Here is a 16710-nt window from a genome sequence, read left to right as displayed (position 1 = left end):
AATGTTTTTGTGTCCTTTGGATAGATCCCTAGGAGTGGAATTGCCAGGTCATATGGTAGTTCCATTTTTAGTAGACTGAGGAAACTCCAGAAAGCTTTCCATAATGGTTGGACCAGTTTGCACTCCCACCAGCAATGTAGGAGTGTTCTTTTTTCACCACATCCTCGCCAACATTTGTTGTTGCTTGTTTTTTTTATATGTTCCATTCTTACTGGTGTAAGGTGGTATTTCAGTGTGGTTTTAATTTGCATTTCCCTGATGATGAGGGATGTTGAACATTTTTCATATACCTGTTGTCCATTTGCATTTCCTCTTTGGACAAATGTCAAAATTTTAAGTTCTTCTGCCCATTTCTTGACTGGATTGTTTATTTTGTTTTTGTTGAGCTGTGTGAGTTCTTTGTATATCTTTGTGATCAGTCCCTTATTAGTTGGCAGGAGTGCAAAGATTTTTTCCCAATCAGTGAGGTTTCTCTCTGTTTTGGTTTATGTCTCTTTTGCTGTGCAGAAGCTTTTCAATTTGATATAATCCCAGGTGTTTATCTTTTCCTTCACTATCACTGCTTTAGGTTAACGTTTAAAAGTGTTATTGCGATTTATGTCTTGTAGTGAAACCAAGTAAGACATCAGTGTGAAAAAATAGTAACAGTACAAAACACAACAAGGCAAAAATGGACAATTATAAATCAGAGACATCCTGCAGGGGAGGAGGAGGGAGAGGGATCAGAAGGAGGGAGGGAGGAGCACAGGGGACTGAGGTGACAGTGCATGGGTGCGTTGGTAAAGGAAACTCCTTGGGGACTACACCTGAGGGGCTGGGAGAAGCACATATTGTTTTTTTGTTTTTAATTTAAATTTTATTTTTATATTCCCCATACAATTACAAGCCCCTTATTTTTACCCCAACCCCTCCTTTCCCCGCCCCCCACCCCCCATAGAGTGTCTCTTGTTCATAGTTATTTGTTGATTTTGATATTTTCTTACTTACAGTTATTCTTTTTCCCAGTCCCTTATTTAAGTTTTCTAGATTCCTGCTATGAGTGAGACCATCCGGTATTTTTCTTTTTCTTTTTGGCTTATTTCGCTGAGCATGATCCCTTCCAGCGCCATCCATGTTGCTGCAAATTGCATGTGCTTATCTTTTTTGAATGCTCAAACTTGATGTACCCCAAATCCCTCATCAGGAAACTAGGGATAATACATATAAAGAGTTAGAAAAAAGTAAAACTTAATTAAAATTAGCTAATTGATGAATGTATTGGTGCATGTTTGTGAGCACACAGAACCATTAGCAGAATGAACCAGTCACCAGTCCTCTGTGGTTACATTTTCAAATCCTAGGAAATATTGCTTCTTGTCATCAGGTAAAAGTTGGCACCACTTGCACTCTATAAGGCAGACTTCTGCTAAGATCTTCTCAAATGTTAATTCATTCACACTTCACAATAATGCCATAAAAAGTTATCACTACTCCCATTTTAGAAATGAGCAAATTGGGGCCTCCCTGTGCCGCAAGGGGTTAAGACACAACCTATGAAGCTGAAGGCAGCCACTGCAGCACGTGTTCAATCCCAGGCCAGACAGCAACTCACATGGCACAGCAGATCTCTCCTGACTCACCTGCTGCTCTCCTCAGCAATGTATTTTGGTCAATCTGCCTGTTTGGCTCCCCTCTGTCTCTGGTAAATCCTCTCATTCCCCATACCTCTGGCCTGTAACCCCATTCTTGCATGCATAAATAAATAAATCTTTTTAAAAAAAGAAATGAGAAAATTGAGGCATTCAACATGTTCACAAATGTGCTCAGAGGCACACAGCAGGTATGGGGAAGAGCCAGGATCTGAACTTAGTTCTTCTGATTCCAAAGGTGATCTTTTGACAACATGGTGCTGTGTGCCCCCTTCATGACCCTGACTTCTATACCTTAGGGGTGATGGACTGGGATCCCTCCAACTGCCAGAATTGGAACTAAGACTGAAATTGAATCACACAGTGAGGTTCCCCCCACTGATGGTTACCAGCTGAGTCAAGGCCAGGAGGGCTGATACAGGAGGATGGAGAAGCAGCTTCAGAAATGCCTTTATGTGAAAGGGACACGTAGTAAGAAGCAGAACTTAGCCTCTTTTCTCTGACAACCCTCTCTGCTTCCCAAAATGATATTCTTCTTGCCTTCCGAAGAAGTAATACTAGCTTATGTTTACTGAAGGCTAGCTTACCATGCATGATTCTAAGGGTATCACACATCCTACCACATTTCATGCTCGGTAAGCCTGAGAGGAAGGCACTTCTACTTTCACCATATTACAGACAAGGAATTTAAGGCACAACAAGGTGTAGTAATCTGTCCAAGGTCACACAGCTTGTAAGAGGGAGAGGTAGAATGCCATGCAGAGGGGGAACTGAGCCAAAATTCTCAATCTCTGTAGTACGCCACTTCTCTAGGACACAATGGCAGGTGTTTGTGGAGCAGCAAGGGTATTCAGTGTGGCAGTCACCATCCATGGTGCCCTAGGAATGAATGAAACCAACATTTCTACAAAGACATGCCATACATAATTGCAGGCGTTGAGAAGTGGAGCATTCTACACCCATTGCCCTGTCACCTTGTAAACATAAACACGTAGCAGTCAAATTAAATGGTATTTATTACACAAAATCCTTTCAATCTGCCTGAGAGTTATAAGAGCAAGCCTAAAGCATCCTTTTGTTTCCAATCCTTGTAGTTAGGAGTACTTGTTGAACCCTGATGAGAAGTACATCCAAGTGGCAAACAATTATGAAATCCATCAAATGAGTTTTGAGGAGACTGTTAGCCTTCAAAGATTATTCGAATGTAACATCAACACCTGCAGGGATGCAGGTTGCTGCTCATGGACCCAGGGTTCTGCGGCTGTGGAACAGTCCCTGCCAGGCAGAACCAAGTCACCATCAGTCCTGCAGGGAAAAAGGAACACAAGATTTGGTGCTTTAAATCTTTCAACTCTGTGGATTCGTCTTTGTCAACAAAGGGATAATCCTGGAAACCTCCTGGAAGTGTAAATTCAAAGACTTCAGTGGAAATCACAGGCATGTAAGAGCTGTGAGGCAGAGTGAGTACATCTCATTAAATAGTGAGTCTGTAGTTAATACCATTCAACTATTCTGTTATCCTATTTTTTGGTTAGTTAGCTTTCTTAGAACTTGAATATTTTAGAGGCCCAGACATTAGTTATTGGTTTACAAGACATGAAAATAAATGAAGGAATCTATGGTTTCATTTTATTCATTACAATTTGCCCCTAATTCCTATTGTTTCAATAATGCAAAATTATTTCAATTAATGCAAAATTAATTTCAAACAATTAATGCAAAATTAATTACAAACTATAAATGCAAAATTATTGTTTCAATTAATGCAAAATGCTCTTAATAATCTCATGCCCTCCTGTATCAGTCAAGATTCTCCAGACAAACAGACCCATCAATAGTTAAGGTAGGTATATCTGTCTTTATCTATATCTGAAAGATGAGAGGAGGGGAGATTGATTTTAAGGAATTGGCTTATGTAATTATAGGGGCTTGGGAGTTCAAAGTCCATGAGACATGACTGCAGGCTGGACATTTCAGCAAGAGTTTGATGTTGCAGTCTTAGGTCTGAATTCCTCTTGGAGATCTGTTTTCTCTCTTTAAGCCCTCAACTTGTTGGAAGAGGCCACCCATGTTACAGAAGGCAATCAGCTTTACTCAAAGTCTACTGATTTAAATGTTAATTATATGTAAAAAAAAAAATCACAGCAAATCCAGACTGGTATTTGACCAAACAACTGTGCACAGTGACTTAGTCAAGTTGACACATAAAATTAATGATAATATCTTCCTCTTAACCACCATCACCTTCCACCATGGCTAGCAGCTCACCTTCTAGTTCCTACCTTTCCACTTTCCTGTAACTTATGAATGGTGATCTCCCTCTCTTCCCCATGGTGGATGCTTATCCATCTTTCTACTTTATTTCTAGGTTGGTACTGCCCAACAGTAGCCACTAGATACATATGACTCTAAAATATAAACATTTATTAAAATTAAATTAAATTAAAAATTTAATTCTTCAACTGCACTAGCCATGTTCAATTGCTCAATACTCCATGTGGCTAGTAGCTACCATATTGGACAGCACAGAACAGAACATTTCCATCATCACAGAAAGACCAGTTGGGCACATCAGCTCCAGATGGTTCTTTAACACCTGGATCTTTTTTTTTTTTTAAGATTTATTTATTTATACAAGAACAGGGTACAGGCCAGATGCGCGGGAGGGTGAGAGGATTCACCAGAGGCAGAGCAGGGAACAGAACGGGCAGACTGACGAAATACACTGCTGAGGGGAGCAGCGGGCAAGACAGGAGAGGACTGCGCGCCATGTGGGATCCTCTCCCTCTGGCCGGCCGGGAATGAACCCGCACTGCAGAGGCTGCGGACAGCTTCACAGCGCTGTGCTCAACCGCCTGCGCCACCAGGGGAGGCCCTCAGCTGGTTCTCCACTGTCTTTGTCTTTACTCTTTTTTTTTTTTTTTAATAGAGGCATGTTTTATTTATTTGTTTGTTTGTTTGGGCCTCCCCGGTGGTGCAGCGGTTGAGCGCTGGGTTGCGAAGCTGCCTGCGGCCTCTGTGGCGCCAGTTCAATCCCCAGCTGCTGGCTGCTCCCCGGCCACCAGAGGAGGGTCCCACATGGCGCACAGACCTCTCCTGCCGCCCGCTGCTCCCCTCAGCAGTGTACTTCGGTCCTTCTGCCTGCTCTGCTCCCCGCTCTGGCTCTGGTGAGTTCTCTCACCCTCCCGCGCTTCTGACTGTACCCAGTGCATGTATAAACAAACAAACAAACAAACTTTGTCTTTACTCTTTAGGCCTCTCTCCTCAGACATTGACTCTTAATCTCAGAGTTCCACATTTGCAGTCTCCTTGATTATCTGGATAAACACATACATCATTACCAAGAATGTTTTGATGCATGTGTGTAATTGTTGCATGGAATGTTTGTATATTAGGATAAGTAACACCAGCTGCTGAAATAAACAACTTTAAGAAACAGTAGATTGATATAATAAAGGCTTATTTCTTTTTTTTGAAATTCAGTTCACTTTTTAATTCTAATTTATTTCAGATTAGTTATTTTATATCAGGTTAGAATATCTTTCAATAACAAAATTTTTAACAATCAGTGCAATCATAATGTGAATATTAAATCATAAAGTGAATTATATTTTTATTTATTTTTAAAAAATGATTCAATTATTTTCTTACATTGTTGTTCATTTTTGGATAGTATTTGATTTCTCCCCTCAGGGGTAGTCCCCATAGTTCCCCCACCATCATAGCACCCATAATCTATTTCCCCCATCCCTTGTACTCTTCCCTTCCCTGTTTTGACATTTCTCTCTCCATATCCCTGCTGTCTGTAAAGACTTAATTCTTTTTTTATTTTTTTAATTCTTTTTTAAATTTTTTACATCATTATTCATTTTTAAACAATATTTCCTTCCCCCCACCCCAGGTGTAGTCCCATAGAATTTCCTTCCCCAAGGCACCCGTGCACCATCACCTCGGTCCCCTGTGCTCCTCCCTCCCTCCCTCTGATCCCTCTCCCTCCTCCTCCCCTGCAGGATGTCTCTGATTTATAATTGTCTATTTTTGCTTTGTTGTGCTTTGTATTGTTATTATTTTTCACACTGATGTGGAAAGACTTATTTCTGACCCCATTCACAGGTCTCTGCTGTTTGTAGTCATTCACTCATCTTCCAGGGTCTCCAAGTTTTCACTGGATCCTCCACATCTAGTTGGGCAACTAATGAAAAATTGGGAAGAGAGTATAGGATATTTTGAAGCCAGGCCTGGAAGTGGCTGTTTCACTTCTGCTCATATGTCATTGACCAGAATGGTCATACAGCCCCATCTAACTGCTAGAAAGGATAATCTTTCTGAGTACTGGGGGTGGATGGGTGGGTGGGGGTTAACAGAATGGGTGTGTGGGGGGAGAGTTACAGAATGGCAAATACTTACTACTATAACACATCATGTAGAAAAAGGCACTCTTTGTTAATGAATACTTTACCCAGAACCATGTATATTTAAAAACCCATCTGGTTTTTAAATGTATATTATTTAGATGTATATTATATACAGTATATAATAATATATATTTAGATATATATTTTATACATCTCATACAAGGAAAATAAAAAAATATCAGTGGCTTCCAAATGATGAGTTTCAAGACTATAGAGAATGGATGTTAAAAAAGGATGGAGGGGGCCTGCCCGATGGCGAAGCGGTTGAGTGCTGGGTTGCAAAGCTGCCCGCGGCCTCTGCGGCCGCCGATTGGATCCCCGGCTGCTCCCTGGCCACCAGAGGAGGGTCCCACATGGCTTGCAGACCTCTCCTGCTGCCCGCTGCTCCCCTCAGCAGTGTACTTCGGTCCTTCTGCCTGCTCTGCTCCCCGCTCTGGCTCTGGTGAATTCTCTCACCCTCTCGCGCTTCTGACTACCCAGTGCATGTACAAACAAACAAACAAACAAATAAATAAATAAATAAATAAAAATACATGCCTCTTTAAAGAAAAAAAAAAAAAAGGATGGAGGGCCTCCCCAGTGGCGCAGCAGTTTGAGTGAAGCACCGTGAAACTGTCTGCAGCCTCTGCAGCAAGGGTTCGATTCCCAGTGAGCCAGGGAGATACCCACATGGTGAGGCAGACCTCTCCTGCCTTGCCTGCTGCTCCCCTCAGCAGTGTTTTCAGTCTGTCTGCCTATTCTGCTCCCCGCTCTGTCTCTGGTGAATTCTCTTGCCCTCCTGCACCTCTGGCCTGTACCCCAGTTCTTGTATAAATAAATAAATAAATCTTTTTTAAAAAAGGATGGAATTTGGAATTAGAACATATCTGTGTTCAAATTCCAGTGCTACCATTAGCTGGCCAACAAACATGCTGGTAGTATAATCTTAGGAAAGATGCTTGAACTTGTGGTGTCCTCAGGAATTGTTGCAGGGTATAAATGAGGCAATAAATCTTACATCAGTGCAAATGCTCAGTGACAGGAGGGGTTATATCATATATGCACATGACATCATTGCAGACTTTCCCCCTACCTTCTACTTTGAGTCTACCTACCAACCAAATTTTCTAATAGCAGAGAGTAAATTGTATAATATTTTTCCAGAGTTATTGCAAAATGAAATTCTTTCCCGTGTTCATATCTGTTAAGAGTTGAGTTCTATACACAAACACAGGCCCCAGTCACATAGTCCCTCAGAATGTGATCTTATTTGGAAATAAGGTCACTGCAGATGTAATTAGTTAAGTTGATGTCATACTAGAGGAAGGGAGACTCTTAATTCAACATGACTGGTGTCCTCACATCAAGGAAAATTTGGGGATGCGTGCACATAGGCCAAGAAAGGCCAAAAATTGCCAGCAAACTACCAGGAGCTAGGGGAGAACCTAGAACAGATTCTCCCTACAGCCCTTCAAACAAACCAACTAAGCTAACACATTGATTCAAACCTGGGTATTGCTTAAGTCACCCAGTTTGTGGTACTTTAATATGACAATCCTAGCAAACCAACATGATATCCAAGCAACTGTCAACTCAAATATACTAGATTTCATTTTAAAATTGTATGGTGCTTACATTTAAAATGTAAAATTCTAATTTCAGCAAATTTCCAATACAAATTATTCATTTAGTGATTCAACTGTTTTTGAGTTACAAAAACAGCAATTCCATATGGTTCATCCTAAGATCCATATAACTACTAGCTTTTATTGCTGTTTGCTTCATTAGTGACCCATCTCTGGATGTAGATTAATTAATATTACATAGGTTACCAGCTTTATGCCTTGGCCAAGTCCCATACATGCCCTGAACCTTTTCTCCTCTAAAAAATAAGCCTATATGCCTTCTAATAGGACACCCGTCCATCTAATCAGACTTTATGGCCCATGGTCCAGACATGTTAAAAGCAATGCTGCTTACAGAAATCAGTTCTGCCCATATATTTAAGGGCAATATTAAAAGTGAGTGTCCCAGAAAATTATATATTCAAAGTGAAAAAACTGCATTTGTTGAAAGTCTGTCACCATTTAGAATGCATAATTTTAGCATAAATACTCTTGAAACATTCATTTAGTTTGCTCTGTGTTACTGTTAATAAAGGGTGTCCTCCATCTAGATTTGTCATATGTCATTAATAAATCAACCACATAATGCAGATTATAATTATTATAAGTTATCTATTTACTGTTTAATTATTTTTAATTTTAGACTCTCCTAAAATAGCATAATAAAAATTTGAAATTCTAAATGACTGCTTCATCTGCTTACTCTGTGTATTTGCTGAAAATAATTAGTTAAATTAATTCTTTGGAAGATTTCTTCTCCCTTAAAAAATTAATCTGGGTGAGAATGAACCTAAATAAAATATCCCAAAATATACATTTCTTTTAGCCAGAGTAGTAGCAAAATGGTGTTTGCATTAAAATCAATAAGGCAAACCTTTGTATGCTATCATGGAACCAATTTCTTATAATTATTTGTCATAATGACTAAATAAAAGTATCATCAGTACTACCCTTAGTCCACAGCAGGAAGGCTCTTTCTCTGGCTTCTGTACATCATCATAGAGGCTTTTCTGGTAATGTCACTTAACACAAGCCAAGGCAGCCCCAGGGCCAGGGGACATTGTTGTCTTCTAGTCCACTTCCAGACTCACACACATCTCCTCTAGTATACCCACCACACTGACATTCCCTGCTCAGAAGGACCCAAGCGCCTTTCCAAAGTACATAAGTGCACTCACCTTTAGGCCTGAGGCATGGTGAAAAGGAGGCTAAGATGGTGATGAGGACAGAGGTGGGACTTGTAGACTGCGGGGAGACATATTCCCATTTTCAGTGTAGAAGTCTGAGGTGTTGGCTGAGTGGGAAATAATTTGGTGCACTGAGAAGAAGAGAGAGAACTGAACTGACTGGCTTTCCAGGTTCTTATGAAGGTACTTTGGACAAGATAGGATAAGATTACCTATTTTTATCTAAAGTTTGTCATTTTGATTTATAGTTTTTAAATACTTTTGAAAGATGGTATGAGGGTCTCCATTTGTACTCTTGTCCTGGACCTGGCAAAGTGGAGGAAAGACTGAGTAATACCATAATTTTATATTGTTGACCATTGAGTGGTGCATCTCTCCTGCAAATGATCAATTTATTAAGTTTAAATAACACCTTGCACATAAGTAAATGCAATTAATGACTGAGACAAGAAACCATAGAAGAATAAGAGACTAAAGAAACATTATAGTTGCTTTTTTGTTTGCTTGTTTGTTTCCTTTCCTGCCCTTTGGGTTTTAGAACATGGTTGTCTTTCTTCAGCAAACTTTCCTCCCAAGTTAGGGTGATGATGATAACGATGAAGAAGAAAACTGATGCTTATTATGTGTTGGACCCTCTTATAAACACTTACACACATAATTAATGTAATGATTGAAAAATGGCGCTGATGAGTCCTAGCAGCCTCCCCATTTTTACATATGAAGAACCCCAAGCTTCTGGAGGGGTGACTTGCTCAGGATCACAGAGGAGGCAGAAGACAAGAACATTTGAGTCCAGGCAGTCAAACGCCAGAATCCCTGCTGAAAGTTTCTACACAGTGTTTGTCCACTGAGCTATGTCCGCACAAACAAGTATCTGCTTCATAAACAAATAGTTAGCAACGTTCCCTTTTCACCAATCAGTAATGTGTCACCGATAGCCAAGGCAAAAGGATGAGGGCCTGAGTCTTGTCTTGAGATGTTTGAAAGGGCGGCTGGGGAGAGAGATTCAAGATCTCCTCTGTCCTCCTCAGCCCACCACAGCTTTTATTAGCAGAAACAACAAAGTTAGAAAGTAAGATACAGGATAAGCAGAACTACAGAACAATGATTTATTTTCTTATTTCTTAGTATTCAGCACTGTTCTGACACACATTCACGGTCAAGGGTCTGCATAATCAAATTGCTCTTTTCTCACGCTCAGTTTCGCTGATCCAAGGACGGACATCATGGTCTGCACACGGGTCAGCTTTCTGGCCCATGCTGACCAGCATTCCCACAATCTCAATGGCCTTCTTGTTTCAGGACTGCAGGTTCCTGGGGTCTCCAACAGTAATGTGACCTGCAGCATTAACCGCAGAGTTAAAGTCACCAGAGATTTTCCAGTAATGGGTTGTTCTACAGACAGGGTTAAGCATAGCTGCTTAGTGTTTTGGGTTTTGTCTTTCTGTGGTGTTTTGTTTTGAAGTGCTGGTAAGGAAATAAAAGCTTAGCACAGTGCCTGGCACTCAGCGAAACCTGGGGAGACAGGGGCCAAGAGGTGGTGAGATGAAAGGAAAGAATACACTTTGTAAAATTAATGCTGTTTGAGACTGAAGGAGAAAATGATCACGTGAATTGCTCAGTCAAGCTCCATCCTCTACCCAAAAGGGGGGGGTGGGGCGATAAGAAACCGACTTCTGACTTTTCCGTGAGAAGTGCCTGTCTGCTGGCGGGCTAGAGCGTCTCCAGTGTGAATTCCGAAGGATGAGGCGAAGGGAGCCGGAAGAGTCAGGCAGGAGACGACCCGCGCCGAGCCTAGAGCAAGGGCAGCCCAGCACCGCAGAGGTGCTTCGTTCTGCCCTCTTGGGATGACTGGCGTCCCTTCCCGCCCCGCCCCTCCACGGCGCCCCGCCCCTTTACTGCCTCCCGCCCCGCCCACTCGCGGCGCCCCGCCCCCGCCCCGCCCCTTGCTTGCGGCTGCTGCCGTGTTTACCCGCGGTGCATGGTGGGGCGGTCGCCTTGGACAACTCGGTCCCGCTGAAGTCCGGAGGTAGAGCGTAGCCAGCCGGGCGGCGGCATGCACCCAGCCGCCGCAACGTCCGTGCCCCAGACGAGTCCCGACTACTACGAGAGGCTGGGCCACCTCCAGCAAGGGCTGAGGGACAGGTACGGCCTACCCGGGGCGGGGACGGGAGTCGGCCCGCGACGCGGGTTTGCTGGTGCCTTACCCCTGTTACTTCTCCTGTGGGCCGCGTTGTCTCGCCAGGTGCCCAGGCTCCCGCTGGGGCCTCGACCACAGGTTACCATAGACTCCTGGCTGATTGGAAGCCTCCAGCTGGAGGATGGGGCCCGCATCACTGAATTTGCCTTCCAGCCTGTCACTTTCAATCAAGCCTGGTGAATTTCTCTAGTGCGTTTTACACGCCTCCTCCCCAGTCTCTTAAAATTATCATTTGTCATCCCACCTGACAGTTACAGTGCAAGGTACTGAGAGAGAGAGAGAGAGAGAAAATGTCAAACATATGTCCCTATTTAAATGCAGGAGACTTTGGGGGGGCCAGATTGCCAACGAAGAGTTGACATTTCTAGCCGGAGTTCAGCTTCCACAGGGTTCATAATGCCTTGATTAAGATATGAAATATGAGAACCACTGAAAACAGCTAGATCTAAGAAACATAGAGAAAATTATAACGCTATTTACTATAATCACAGGAAAGCTGAGTTGTTGAAACTATTATTTAGCCGCTAAACTAGGTGGAATTGGAAATCTCATTTGTTGAAATAGATTTTCGGAAATAGATTTTTGGATCTCTTGATAAACGACACATTTAGTGAGTGTTAAAAGTTACAAAATCATTTTAGTGAAGGGGACAGCTATATATGTGACAATTCAAAAGTAACATTAAGGGAAAGGCAGAAGTGAATGGTTTTGAAAAGGAATTATTTTCATCTTATGCCAGATTTAATTCTTGTCAAATATTTAAAAAATATCTACAACAGACCTCAATTGTCCTCATCATACTTTACCCCTTAATTCTTTTATACATCTTTTTTTTTTTTTTGACATACCACCACTCACCTAACCCAGTGAATTCCTACCTCCAACTTTAAAAAAATAATTACTTCCTGTGGTGCCTTTGCTGTGTCTTCAAGTATTGTTCAACCCATTCCTTAACTTAAGCTACCTCAGCATTCTTACAGCACTCTAATGGTAAGTTACTTGTTCCCTGCCTAGACTGAGGATTCCTATGGGAAAGGAACCACATTTAGTTGGTTCTTAATCTCTTAATAGGATGTCTGAAGTGGAGGAGGTGTTTGATAAATGTTGGTTGAATGACTGGAAAAAAAAATCCCAAAGTCAACCAGCATTTTGCAGAATTTATTAATTTCTTATATAGAACCTAGTAGTCATACACTGTCCCTTAATAATGACCATTTTCCAGAAACCAGGAAAAGTGGATAGTGTGATATTTCAAAGATGGTATTAAATATCCATGCATATCTGATAATTAAAAGACAGACTTTGCTCTGTGCATCAGTATAGTTCAAGTTTTGACTCTGTTCTGTTAGAAGAGTAGCTTATTCTTAGTTACTCCCAGGCCTTTAAGTTATTTGTATCTTTTAGCTCAAGCACTGATTTAAAAATGTTAACTGGTTCAAATGGCATTCTTTTTTGACCTAAGTTAATTGTGAGTTAGCATATTTGCTTACTGTGTGGGCAACACCTGGCTGTTTTATAGTCCTTATGGTATAATAACTGTGTAATGATTATTACTCACTTTATATTTAATACTTATTGCTTTAATTATAAAGCAAGATGAAGCTGTTGAAATTATGTAAGGAATTTGAACCAAATTTTATAGCCTATTCATCATGGTTCTGCATTTGAAAGTTAGTTTTGCTTTTAAATCAGTATAAATCTTTGCTGTGTGTATTCATTTTTCACTTAAAAAGTCCATAACTAACTCTAGTGCATTGCTAGTAAATATAGAAGCAAATAACTTTGGATACAGAGAAAACTGTAGTAGAGATGTGGAAACTTGGCTTCTAGTCCAGGAACAGTTGTGTGACCCTGTGCAGGTTGTTCAGCTTCTCTAAACCTTGGTTCTTTACCAGAAATGAGGGGCCTTGACTAATATGTAAAGTAAGTCCACAAATTTTTGTTTCTTTGCTTCTGTAGTAATGAGTCTCAAGGTATAAAAACATTGACTGTTGTAGTTTTGCAAAGTAACAAGTAATGAATATCATTGTCCTATTTGAAGGTATTTGGTTTTTTCCAACCAATTCCAGTGACCACAAGGACCATTTTCCCCTAAAATTCCAGAGTCACTTCAAAGACTGCTGCTCTGAGTAGTCACAGCTGCCTTATCAGTCCAGAAATTACCAGAGAGTGAAAGATATCATAACACTTGCCTTTCCTGGCCTTCTTAGAGGAGGGTCTTTAAACTGTTAGCTAGTCTAATGATTTTTCCCTTGTAACTGGTATGTTTCTTGTTCAAGTTGTTGTAGGATATAATTTTATATCCTCAATATGATTACAATGGTTCACTGAATTGTGGTCAGTGAATCTAAGAGAGCCTGATGGAATGGTTTGTTCAGGTGTGCATAGTGCCACAAGCATGGCAGAAACATTTAAGTAGAATTGACACTTGCAATTATATAAAAACATCCCTTTAAAAGGCCCATTAACCAGCTCCAGTTTTTTCAATGCCAGTATTAATTCGGGGTGGAAAAATAGTCCAGAAATCGACGTTAATATATTGAGTAAAGGTGAAGATGATATTGAGGCAAAAACAGAATAAGTGGCTTAAAAGGAAAAACCTAACCCCATAACTACTGTCCAGCTGTGTAAAACTTTGAAAGAGGGTCAGGGGACTGAAACCTTAGACTATGAGTACACATCCTTGAGGTAGATATTTCAAATCTGAAATAGAGTTTTAATATGTAAGAACTGCAAGGTGATCCTTCTGTGGCTTTTTATTAGGATAAATATCTGGTGTTAAGTATTAAATTTAAAACAGATGTGAAAGAGGCACCATGTGGATGAGGCACCATGTGGAAGAGGTTAGAAATTGGGCTTGAAATGAAGTTAATGAAATTAACATTATTTCCCCTGGAATGGAATGCCAGGGGGTATTTGATTCTGGGTTTTCATTGTATAAAGCATCTTGATAGTGAAGAAATGTGACCAATGGATCTGTACCTATTGAAGGGAGAGCAAAAACAAGGAAAATTTATTTTTATTATTTAAGAGAACTTGCTGCTTATAGAAGGCAGTAGATTCCCAAAGTGACTGTGGTCCCTTTCACTATGAGTCATAGGTGAGTTTTAGAAATTATTTTGAAATAATTTCAAACTTTAAGTTTTAAGTATAGGACAAAGATCTCTAATATTCTCCTTACCCAGATTCCTCAGCTCTTAACTTTTCATTACATTTTATTTTTTCTCTTTCTATCTATCATCCTAGCTATCTAAAGTTATTTGTCTTTTCCGAAACATTTGAGAATGCAGGTATGCACCATCACTCCTAGTGTGTAGTTCCAAAGACCAAGGATATTCTCTTACATGATCACCATGGAACTTTCCAAACTAGGAAGTCCACATTGATATACCAGTCCGCAGACCCCAATCAAGTTCCACCACCTGTCGTACTATCTTTTTCCTTTTCTGGTCCAGAATTCCATCTGTGAACCCATGTTGCATGGGGTTGCCGTTGTCTCTTCAGTATCTCCCAGTCTGGAATTATTCCTCTGTCTTTCTCTGTCTCTCTCCTGTTCCTAGCAGTTATTCTCTAGCTGGGTTCATCTGATGGTTACTCATGGCCAGACTTTGGTCTTGCTTTCTTAGCAAGAATGACATCAGGGCGTAAGGTCATTTGCGCTTAAGGGTCTGTCTTCCCTTATAATCTAATGACAAATTGTGCATATTTCATTTTTCGTGGACTGAGTAGACAATTGATCATGAAACCTTGAAAGGGGGAAATGTGATTAATAAAAATTTCTAACATGGGAGCAATTATGCCTTATTCCCTTTACTTCTAAATTCAGCCTTATTAATGAGAAATACCTGTGTGAAGGTATTAACATTTTTTGTTTATATATCATTTTTCCTTTTTTTTTTTTTTGCATTTTTAACATAGACATACCCCAGCCAATGAAGAGATAGTGTTCCCCAAGCAAAGATTTGGTGTTTGGATTTGGGCCCCATTTTCCATTAAAAGAATTTTGGTTAAATGGTGCTTCCATTCTAGATTATGATAAGTAAAGAAACTTAACCTGTGATGTAATTAATAGAATAACTTTTTGAATTTTTTCATAAAGGGAAAAATATATATGAAGGAAAATAGAAAATACTAAGAGCTCCCAAGTAGAATGTGGCCTCAGTCCTTTTCCCATAGGAGGCCAACCTGAGCTTACCTTCTATTGGATTCCTTGCCTTTGATTCACAGTTTTTGCTTTATTTTAGCAATTTTCTCTCACACATTGTTACCTCATCTGGCCTTTATTAATTTGTATTAGCAATTTGGCTTCAGTTAGAGAGGATTGAGGCTACTGGTTTTATGGTGGCCAAGTAGAGCATTCTGTGGTTAAATTTCCCAAGGACTGTTTTTTGGGGTTTGGCATGGCTTCCTATTCAGTAGTTTAACCTTCTAGCCCATTGGTTTGCTGCTACATCCTCTGATCCCCAGTTTCCTCTACCTGTTGCTGAGGCAGCTGGGTGAGCTGAGTAAGCTTTGACGTCCAGCTTACTGCTGACACTTACCTAAGCATCATAGACTTTCTTTATTGGTAGTAGCTTCAGGGAATAGCAGTCAGTGACAAATCTAGCTGTTATAAAGTTGTATAAAGGAATTCCCCCAAATTTAAAATGACTGTGTTAGGGGACCTCTGGTCTTCACTAATTGTGAATGAGGCTAGATCTACTGTTCAGATACCTCTTCCTACATGGCTCTTCCTACCTGGATCATACTACCTCCTTCCAACCAGTCTGTCCCATTGGGAACAGAACAAGCCACTAGGCTTCAATTCAAGGTAGATTTGTGTCTAGACTTGGTGGAACACCCATTGCTCAAAATTCCAGCAACTCAGAGAAACCTGACCATCTCTCTTCTGCCTGTATTTCTTTTTAATCATCTGCCCTTTTTCTTAGAATATTACCCTGACAAGTGGAGTCCTTGGCTGGCTTGTTCACCAGATTAGTCTCAAGTCCTCCAATAGTTCTTGGCACTCAAGAAATACTTTCTGGGGCCTCCCCTGCTGGTGCAGCGGTTGAGCGCTGGGCTGCGAGGCGAGGGTCCCACAAAAAAAAAAAAAAAAAGAAAGAAAGAAATACTTTCTGAATGAATAAACCTTTTTTCCAGTCTTTCCTTTCTGCATTTCTCTATTTACTTTGAGTATCTTGGGTTTTTTGTTTCCTATCAGTATCTTTTTTTGCTTTTTAGACTGCCCTGGTGACTGCCAAGTATTTTTGTATCTTGAGATTCAAATGCAGCTGGCATTTTCTGTTTCTTAGACTAAAGAAATATTCTCACAAAGTTGTGATTTCAAAGGAGATCGTGTTCTAAATCTGACTGCCTATTTCTTATCAGTGCAATTATACATACAATATTTTCTTTCTGTATTACAGTGAAAAGAAGAGATTGGACCTGGAAAAGAAACTTTATGAATATAAGCAGTCTGATGTATGTAGGTAAGAGATGACAATGGTGACAACCATTTCAAAGCTAATTTGCATGTTAATAAAAACTTAACCCTAATTTGTATTATAAATACCATAATTACAATATTTTTACCATTTTCTTATTTCTAATGTGCCTCTTATTTTGCAACACTGTAATTTAATATTATTACTATCAAATGTAAGAATAAATTTGGTAAAAATTAGTATAAGAAAAATT

General features: G+C 40.3%; 1 protein-coding gene across 2 annotated transcripts in view; it reads left to right on the top strand.

Moving 5' to 3' along the window:
- The first annotated feature begins 10796 nt into the window (after nt 1-10796).
- KIZ (kizuna centrosomal protein) overlaps nt 10797-16710 on the top strand; it is a 122805-nt gene continuing 116891 nt past the window's right edge. For both annotated transcript variants that reach the window (XM_037493899.2, XM_037493911.2), the window contains exons 1-2: nt 10797-10979; nt 16440-16502. In XM_037493899.2, the coding sequence (XP_037349796.1) occupies nt 10891-10979; nt 16440-16502 (152 nt within the window). In that variant the 5' untranslated portion in view covers nt 10797-10890. The remainder of the gene's footprint in view (nt 10980-16439; nt 16503-16710) is intronic.

The sequence above is a fragment of the Talpa occidentalis genome, unplaced genomic scaffold (assembly GCF_014898055.3).
Source record: "Talpa occidentalis isolate TD23 unplaced genomic scaffold, MPIMG_talOcc4v2.1 talOcc4.10, whole genome shotgun sequence".
Classification (NCBI taxonomy): domain Eukaryota; kingdom Metazoa; phylum Chordata; class Mammalia; order Eulipotyphla; family Talpidae; genus Talpa; species Talpa occidentalis.
The sequence above is the reverse complement of the archived record's forward strand: the minus strand, read 5'-3'. Positions and strand labels throughout refer to the sequence as shown.